Source organism: Poecilia formosa, unplaced genomic scaffold, assembly GCF_000485575.1.
Source record: "Poecilia formosa unplaced genomic scaffold, Poecilia_formosa-5.1.2 Scaffold42, whole genome shotgun sequence".
Classification (NCBI taxonomy): domain Eukaryota; kingdom Metazoa; phylum Chordata; class Actinopteri; order Cyprinodontiformes; family Poeciliidae; genus Poecilia; species Poecilia formosa.
Genome location: NW_006799981.1, coordinates 43,400 through 53,594, shown reverse-complemented (window position 1 = coordinate 53,594; position 10,195 = coordinate 43,400). Strand labels below are relative to the sequence as shown.

At 34.7% G+C, this 10,195-nt stretch overlaps 1 protein-coding gene across 3 annotated transcripts in view; it reads right to left on the bottom strand.

The window, feature by feature from the left end:
- LOC103137613 (stromal membrane-associated protein 1-like) overlaps positions 1 to 10,195 on the bottom strand; it is a 79,271-nt gene that overhangs the window by 66,812 nt on the left and 2,264 nt on the right. For all 3 annotated transcript variants that reach the window (XM_007551419.2, XM_007551420.2, XM_016671209.1), the window contains exons 2-3: positions 2,766 to 2,899; positions 1,733 to 1,818 (exon numbers count right to left, since the gene is read on the bottom strand). In XM_007551419.2, the coding sequence (XP_007551481.1) occupies positions 1,733 to 1,818; positions 2,766 to 2,899 (220 nt within the window). The remainder of the gene's footprint in view (positions 1 to 1,732; positions 1,819 to 2,765; positions 2,900 to 10,195) is intronic.

Below are 10,195 nucleotides of genomic sequence, written 5' to 3'. Positions count from 1 at the left end.
GCACTGGGAGAAAACACAAACTCCCAGCAGAAAAACCTCCGAATGAGATTTAAACACACACATACACACACACACAGCGAGGCGGTTGCTCTGCTAATCCCAGGTCCGTTATCTGCAGCTCTCAGCCAGCGCCGCTGCTGTCAGAACAACTAATGAACTTCAAAAGAATGAAGAACGATGACCACCCGCGCAAATGGGCCCTGCCAGATCCCAGATACTGCATTAGAGCCACGTTTCACACACAGATTATTTATTTCAGCCTACTGGACTAAAACATGAACATATCCAGTTACTGTCATGTCTGGTATCACAGAAAAGGGGGGAAACTGAAAGCTGCTGCAGACACAGCTGGAGGAGACCTGAGGAAAATAAGTGGAATGATAGCGATGTGGCGAGGCTGTTATTTAGTAATGGAAATGCTTAACAAGAAAAATACAAAGCGTCTGACTGTGTTATTTCAGAGTCAGAGCAGCTCTCAGCAGGAGTGGCTTCACCTCCTCAGTAAAAAACTGAAGCATTAAATATTTCAACCACCTCCAGCTGAGATTCAGGGTCTTCCAGTTCACTGGACTCAAATGGAGATAAACGTTCCTTTCTTGTTTCTGAAAATTACAAAATGTGGGATAGAAAATAGTAATTAGGGTCCATAGAAAGTATAGAAGCAGCAATCCGGTATCATCTGGATCGGTACCAATACTGAAAAATAATCAGGTGGGATTGATAATATGTCCCATCAATAAGGACGGATCTATTCAGTTTAACTCTATGTTGTGCCCAAATAAATATTTTATGAATAAAAATTAAACTGAGAATAATTTTGAAATCTACTTTTCAGAATCAATGATTTTTTTGTTTTGTTATAATTTCAGATTTTCAAATTCAAAATTTTGGCCCTTATTTATTTTTTGTTTTGATTCTATTCTTGGGTTAAATTTTTTTCAGTTTTAATTTTTTTAGATTCAATTTTTTTCCAGTTTCAATTTTTTTCCAGTTTCAAATCTTTTTTATTTCATATAATTTTTTGTATCAAAAAAATTTTACTTTTCAACTTTTTTCTGGTTAGTTTTATAATATCAGATTTTCTGTTAATTGTTTTGTTAAATTCTTTCAGTTTTAAATCTTAAATTTTCAGTTAGATTTTTTTTTGTTTCAATTTTTTTCCAGTTTCAACTTTTTAATTCCGTTTCAATTATTTTATTTTTTTTTTTCTTCAATTTTTTTTAGTATCATTTTTTTATTCCGTTTTAAAATTTCAACTCTTTCAGCTTCATATTTTTGGTATCAAATTTTTTCAGTTTCATTTTTTTTAGTTTCATTTATTTTTTCAACTCTTTTCAGTTAAATTTTTTAGAATAATTTTTGTTAGTTTGTATTTCTTTTAGCTTATATTTTTTTCAGTTTTAAATCTTTTATATTCTGCATCAATTTTCTTTTAGTATCAATTTTTTTTAGTTTTTATTTTAAGTTTTCTCAGTTTCATTTTTTTTAGTAATTTTTTAAAAATTTTTATTTAGTTTTAGTTTTGTTTAGTTTTTTCAGTTTCAATTATTTTTCTTTTGATCAAACTTTTTTGGTCCCAATTTAGCTCCATAAAGATTCACACAAATCATTCTTAAATTGTTAAAAATAATATTATTAAAAAGCTAGCTTCCTGTTAGCTGTTGAAACCTAGCCATGTGATTTCATGATGGGATCTGTGAATAACCAGTATGAGAACAAAGAGGGAGGATACTGGTCTGTCTGTGGCCTCCTGAAGCTCTCTGGTAGGTGGGCTTCATACAGCTGGCGGGCTCTGGTGTTCCCCATGTCCACCATGCTCTGCAAAAACAGTGAAAAAATAAACACTTAAACAGAAGAAGCGACATCAGAAATGATGGCGATTAGTGAACGAATCATCCCAGCGCACAGCAGGTTCTTTCACGCATCACATTTGCATTCAGCTCATTTTGCCCGCCGACTCCTTTGCATGCGTGCGCGCACACCGTGAAAGGACACACTGGCTGTATGCAACAAGGCCAAATTAAGAGGAGGGTGATGGATGGGGTGAAGATAGGAGAAAACAGAGTCGGAATAATCAGGCATCCAGAATTAATTAGTCACTGAATACAGTGATTAACATTCTAAGTGAGACGCTCCTCCACTCACACACAGCTGACGGAGAGGCGAATCCAGCTACTTTAACACACACACACACCAAACAGCTGAATCTATTAACAACTGAATGATTTAAAAACGACTGGAAGGTTCGTATACGTCTGATAACACAGGATGGACTGAGGAAAGTAAACAAAACACTAAGCTAATCACAAGAGGCTAACAATATATCCATGTGTTTACATACGAGTTCCTATGACAACCAGGAAGATGGATGGATGAGGGCACACTAATATCCATCTATCTATATATATATATATATATATACATATATAAAATACGGTTTAGACTGCAGCAGACATTCTTTCTTCCTTGATTCTTTCTTCCTTGCAGTGGTGAATAATTCCTCTGGTTTTAGATCTGAATCATCTTTGCTGCTTCAATAAAAGATTTTCTTTTGGGCTTAAAGGCAAACGACTCGAGTCGTTTTCAAACGACATAAATCCTTTTTTCTTCCAACGTCTTTCATTAAATCCCCATCTTTCTTCTTTATTTTCAGAAATAAAAACTCCACACGTCTAACCCAGCAAATGAGTGAATGAGACAGAAAAGGTGCGTCTACTTCAAGCAAAGATATTGATCATTTATGGCTCACATTGTGGTTCAGATACCTGGATCTGCTCAGGTGTCCACTGGTCCAGGTTGACAGATTTGACCCTGGAGATGTGGACGCCCAGGTTGCGGTGGATGCCGGCGCAGCGGATGCACATGAACACCCCGAGGTTCCATGACGCCCATCGAGGCCCTTTAATCGGAAGAGGAAGAAGAACACTTTCACTTTAAAAGCTCAAATGTAACACATTCCAGGATTATAATTAGGCCCGTCGCAATAAGAAATAAATCAATTAATCGTAAGATAAATTAAAACAAACTCAATCATTTCCATTTGGATGATTTGTTGTTTTTCTCTTTCTACTGGATGACTAAAGTCTTCAGTCTGGTGTTTTGGTCTCAACTATCCATTTTTTTAAAGAACAATTTTGTTTGCAGAGACTCCATAATTTATTTTATTCGCTATCTATGTTGTTTTGTTTATTTATTATTGACATTTAAAATGTCTTCTAGAGATTTTACATTAAAATATAAACTGATCTTATTGATTAAACTAGATTAGGGGTGTCCAAAGTGCGGCACCCGGGGCCATTTGCGGCCCTTGGAACGATTCTGGGCGGCCAATGATCACAGCTGTAAAATAGCCTAAAGGTTTTATTTGTTTTGTTTTTTGCAGTTCATGCAGATTCGCATTTAAAAAACAATACTGGGGAGAAAATTTCATGGATACCAGGAAGGGGCAACACAAAATATTCATCCAGGTTTTTGCTTTTAATTAAATTTATTATTAAAAGAGACCAAAAAAAATCCAGTGACTTTTATTAAAATGCAACTTGGCAAAATAAAGCAAGAGTGAGAGATATTCTGTTCTTGTTGCTAAAAAGACATACTAAAAAACAAAAAGAAAAATTTAGAACAATGACACAAAATTTAGATTTTAAGACCCGTTTTTTGTTTTAAATCTACAATAATTAACACCCCACTTCTCTACAGTAATCTGACTGCTTTGCTTATTTTATTTTCTAAAAATGTGCATTTAGTTTATTGATTATTTAGCAGATAAAAATAAAAAAATACAATTGATTTGCTGTTATATTTAGAAAGTAAAACAAAAAATTGACATTTTTGCCCATGCCAAAAAAAGACAACACTAAAATAGATCACATAATATGTGGTTTACATGAAAACAAATCAAACTAAAGAGAAAACATGCTGCCTTCCTGAATTTCATGGTCTAATGTGTCTAATTTCAAGCAAAATACTATAAAAATGATTTCCACTTAAGACTTTAAAAGGTTTGGTTTTTTAACTTTAGCCGGCATACTTTCTCATTTTCACCTGATGAATAAAAGGTGTAATTGAACACCGCTGTGATTGAAGACCAAAGGCTTTACATCAAAGAAAAATGCTCTGAGTTTGTTCAAACCTGCCAAGTGCTATGAATCTCAATAAACTACAAAAAGCTGCCAGATCATTCATTAATATGCAACAATGCAGACTTTAAACACATTCTTCCACAGGGAAAGAGTTGAGTCAAACCAGGCGTCTGCATATTGTCTTGTTTACGGTAAAAATCTAGGATTTTTGACACTGGTGCAAAAATGTATATATCAAATGACTGACAAATGGAAAAAAAATAAAATGAACAAAGTTCCTAATCAATATGAAATGAAAGTTTTTGTGACATATTTTGGTTTTAAACTTTTTTTTAAAAAAAATTTCCTTTTATATTAAAACAAGATTCTTAGCTTTGGACATGATGTTAAAGTTCTTTAAAAAAGGAACTTAAACATTTTTAACGTCTTTAAAATTATTTTTCTGTTGGACTACAGACTCTGTTTTGTTTGTGTATTTAAATATTTTTATTTGCACTTGCTAGATGATTTCAGACTGGTTTTTGTTGGGCAAAATTAGTTAACATTTAGAATTATTTATCCATTTTATATTTTCTTTGACACACTATACATATTTAGAGAGAGGGTGATAATATATATATTTATATATGAATATATTTTTATTCTATTCTTTAGGAAAATAAAATAAAATGAAGGTAAAAAGAAAAGCAGTTTTGAAGTTGCATATCAAACCCAGCCCATCTTGGCAACAATATAAGCATTTTATTTCAGTCAGTATCAATAATAATTAATTTTCTGTTTAAAATACCTGAACTACTTCCAAACTGGTGACGTGACCTTTCCTGCTTTATCCATAGTTTTCCACAAAATTGTTTTTTTTAATTATTTTTAAGTAGTTATGAGGCACAGTGGCAAAACCTCAAACTCAAACCTCACAAATTACTCAACAGGTCACTGCTAGGTAACCAAAGAATGACCGAGTTGCTAGGTAACCAAAGAAAGACCGAGTTGCTAGGTAACCAAAGAAAGACCGAGTTGCTAGGTAACCAAAGAGTGAGAGAGTTGATTCCACCAACATTGCTTAGCTAAGCTTGAGAGACGGAGCGGCTAAAGCCTTTTTCTCTGCCTACATCTTCCAGAATGCTGTGCGGTTCTGGATCTGAGCTCAGTGAATACATATTGAATATTATCTGTTGATATTGATCACGTGTCTATCACGTTATATATTATCGATTTATTTTTCAGCCCGTCTTAGGTTTATGTGGTCTCCAGTGAAATCTGTCACAGGGATGCAACATCCAGCATGTAGAAAGAGGCAGAAAATTACCCAGGCTCAAACCAAACCTCTATGGGGATGAATAGGAGACAGCACAGAAATGACAGTGAAATTATTTTAATGGGCTAGTGGCTGCAATCCCGCCGCAGCACTCATGCTCCATCCCCGTCCAGAACATGAAGCTTACTTGTGACTTTAAACACATAAAGTGCAACGGCTTAACTTTTATGGATCCAGGCTACATAATGGTGGTGCAGGAAGCCTAGTGGGCTTGCTGGGTTTGACTAAGAGCATCATCGTGCTAATGCAGTGGCACTAATGCGCTCTCCAGCCTGAGGGGGCATTAAGGCAGCTGAATGAGTGTTAAGCCTAAAATCAAGCAGCTCAGCCATTGTAAGCTGGACTCTATCTGTTGGAAATCTATCAATATCTATCAGACTTCAGCTTGGTCTGCTTTCAAATCATCTCTGCGTTACTGGTAATGTGATCATATTTACAAACTTTACATGTCCTGCTTATCGGAACCACTTTCACAAAGCATGGTGCTCATCTTAAAAGGGTTATAGAGGTGAGAAATGGGTTTGATAAACTATCCAAATCAAAAACAATAAAGAAAACAAGGACATTTTCACTAGGAGTGTCCTAATACAACTTTTTCACTTCTATTACGATTACAATATTGCAACTTTAAGTATTGGCCAATACCGATATTGACTCGATACAATAACACAAATCATTAAAATTCAAAATACCTTACATACATACTTTTATTACTTTTTTGTGGTGTAAAATGTTAGAAAAGGTTTGGTCAAGTGATATTAGTAAAATCAAATTTATTTGCATATTACCTGACATTACAAAAAAAAGATAACCTTTTTTTTTTTCTTACTTTCTGACGTTAAATCAGACTACATTTTTTTGTGTTTTAGGTGAGTTAGAATGACCGAAATTATTTCTATTTGCTAAATGCCACCATAATGAGGGAAAGAATAATTCAGATTTATTAATGTCAATATCAGAGGTTTAGATACAGAATGATTCCCATCTCTTTAACTACAGCCAGCAGTAAAAAGTAAAACAAACCTTAGGTGATAAATGTGTGCTGGGAAATAAGCCGATAGTCTAAAAGAAAGACTTAAAAATCTTGTGAGGAAATCCAAAATGTTTGACCCTAGTCATGTGAGAAAATACGACCAAATCCAGAAAAAAATGTATGTGTAATTCTGAGTTTGAAGACGTTAATAAATAAATCTTTGACATATTCTCCTTTGGAGATTAATTTACTTTGCTTTCTGTTTCTGTTGTTAAAGATACTAGCCTCCCGTTTGAACACAACAAAAGCTGAATTCTCCTGCAGTCACCTCACAACAAACATATAAATGGAGATATAAAGATAGCTACTCATAAAAACGGCGAAAGCAAGTACTCAGACACATTATTACACATAGCTGTAGTTCAGTGTTCAGTTAACCAAAATTAAATTACAAAAATAAATTTATTTAATGGAAACACGCCAATTTCGAAAACACTCACCTTTGTCAATAAAAACATTGTTGCACTGGGATGTCGTTTTTCAGCCGAACAGAACATTTTTACAGCTCACAAGTCACGTGATCAACAACCGAACGCTACTATCGAAAGCCACGAAGAAGACAACAGGAAGTAGTCTTCATAGACATATAAGAGTAGACCCCGCATTGGCCGCTCCGGCGCAGGAAATATATTATGTCTATGGTAGTCTTCTTCGTGGTTTGTGTGTCGTCCTCCCCCGCCCCCCGGACAATAATGTACAGCTAACTCCATCGGAGCTCTCGCAGCATCGCACAGTCGGGTTAAAACAGTTGTCATTCGTATTGAAAACTGGCGGTAATGCGTAATGAACGTTTTTTTTTTTTTTTGTCAACCGCCAATAAAAAATTTAAAAAAAAGACGCCGTATACGCAGCTTTCCAGTCCAACGGCTGAATAAGACGCTAACGTCTCCTCTAATGGCTAATGTTTACTTCCGTCGCCGCTATGTTTTTTTTTTTTTTTACAAACTTATATCGCGTGAACAAGCTTATTCACGCGTGATTTCAATATCACTTTTTAGGCGAAATTTTGTATTGTTTTGTTGTTTGTTTTTTCGACGTAAGCAGATTATAGACAAACAAATCGCAGCTAGTGTCATGTCCACAGACGGCACAAGCATACAAAGTGAAACACGGACGGAGACGGACAAAGCAAGGCGTCCCAGCACATTGAGACACAGGCAGAGAAACACCCAGGAGCCTTGATGAGTGACAGCTGAGCTTTCAAACTGACAAGAAGAGATGCGGAGAGGGGGGCAGCTAGCAGAGCATGAAATTAAAGCCCGAACTGTCAACCTGAGGACAGTCAGCAGAACAACTGGAGGGCGGCTGTGTCGGGAAGTGTGCGACAGTGGCAGAGAGGAGAAAACGGTGGCTGCACTCCTTCACGGCCAACTCCTTTTAGCTGAGACAATGAGCTGAGCTCAAAGCTGAAATGTTTCAAGTAACCAGGCACATGATGAGTCAGAGTGTTGCTCTGATGATTGGAAGAGAAATTTTCTGTCTGGCAGGAAAAACTAACACCAAATGAGCCTAAATGTCTTTATGCTAACTGTGAGGCATGGAGGTGGAGGTGTGGTGATTTGGGCTTGTTCTAAAGGAAAACTATTGTGCAAAATTCACTTTTTGGACATTTTTATACTTCCAAAAAATATTTATCTGGACATGTGTTACACCCAGAACTCCTCAAGTGACATAGTTTTATCTTCACCTGATTCAAAATCTGTAATATAAAAAATTCTAATTGAGCACCTTTTGCGATGCAATTATTAATTGGTTAATTGAAAAAAAATCTGCAGGTCAGCTTTGCACTGTTGATTTTAGAGGAAACAGTTGATTAACCGTACACCAGAGGAATGCTATATTATTGCATTTTAGGCAAAGAAAATTTATTTTCGTATTTAAAAAAGGAATTAGTTTATTTATATTTTTATGTATTTTTAATATTTTTTAAATAAAATAGGCTTAATTGGTTAAATGAAAATCTAAAGAATGTGCCAATTTTTTTATTTTATTTTATTTTTTACCTACAATTAATTAATTACTAAAATAATCATTAGTTGCCCCCCTACTTTGGTTGCAATAAATGATATTTTCATAGAGTAAAGGGGGGAAAAAACAAATAACTTGCTAATGTGGACATAAATCAATTCCTAGAAAATATAAGAGCATTTATTTCATTAATCCAATATAAAAAGGGGATTTATATTTTAAATAGATTAAAAATCCATTATCTAAACAACCAGAATTTGATTTTGATTTCTTTTTACTCTCAACGATTTAGTTATTAATGCTGCTTGTGCATCTTTCTAAACCACACTTTTTCCTTCCACTCAATTTTCCATTAATAAAGTTGAATAAAGCATTATTTGAACAACCAGCTTCTTTAGCAACAAACCTTTCTGGTTTTTCCTAGTTGCACCCCTTGCTCTGCACCACAAAAACCTGAGCAGACAGCTATTAAAAAACATTATTTTATGTCTGCATTAGTCTACACTTCCGTGTCATTTCTCCAATAAAACATCCTAAAAATGTCTTAATATTCAATGTACATCTAGCCAAGATAGTGTGGTTTATTTTTTGTATTTCATTTATTTAATTTTTTGAAGGAAACCATTAATCTTGGGTTAAGAGGCTGAGTGCTGCTGCTGCAAGCAGGAAAATGAACCATCTCTGTGCTGAATTCTCCTTTACTGAAGGTTAACAACCTCCATTTGCTAATTAATACAAATTTCCCTCACTGTAAATTACAGAACTATAACGTGGAAACTCGAATGCTGGAAAACAGAGAACAAGACTCCCATAAGGGAAAAACACAGCAGATTTGTGCTGCCCCCTGCTGATTTCCTGAGGGAATGCAGATCCAAGAAATGTGAAGAGAAAAATCTGAAGAATATTAAGAAATGATGAATACTCAGAAGAAAGTATGAGCTAAACAATCAAATAGGGAAACAAAAACACTCGAATTTTTAAAATGTATAATAGATGGTTTGATATGAATGTAAACCAGACATTTATAGATGCAACGCCTGCTGAAATCAAACTAAAAAGGCACCAAATGAGACAGTGGAAAGAATTCTCCACCTGCTGGCAATAAACGGCATTACGCCCAAAATTATTCAATCCCAGATCCAATTTAGATTTTAATTCAGCTGACACGTTTGCTTGGATATGAGATAAGCATCTCTCAAAAGACACGACAATGTAAAAGGAGCACCAATTTCTGATCTTTAATAAAATGTAAATGTTAAAAGTTACAATAAGTTGTTTGTGGAAGGAAACCCAAAAGGTTTGACCTAAGTCATACATTTTAAAAGACAGTTAAACCTGATAATGACCAAATCTGTGTAGACTTTTGAATTTGAGGGAAAAAAAAAAACAAAAAAAAAAAAAACATTAAATAAAAATGTTCTAGCAAGATTTTGTTGTTTAAAAAGTATAACTTCAGACCTAGATCTTTAGACCTCGACTTTCAGTTCCAAGTCAAATTTTTCATTCAGCGGTTTAGTAGAGCTGGAAAACGTGACTGAGAAATGTTTCACAATATAAGCTTCCGCTAAATACCATGCTGGTTTACCACTGTAGCATTAGCAGAACTAATGGTCATGATTAGTGCTTAAGGTTTAGCACAACTAACGTTTTAGTAAGCAGTATCCATCACTGGTATGGGTCAACACATCTTTAATTGTGTTCCTTTAATGTACAAATGTAGCATAAAAAGCATAACTATGCTACTTTAGCATAAGTAATGTTTTTTGTTTTTAAAAAAAATTACACATTTTTTGGCTC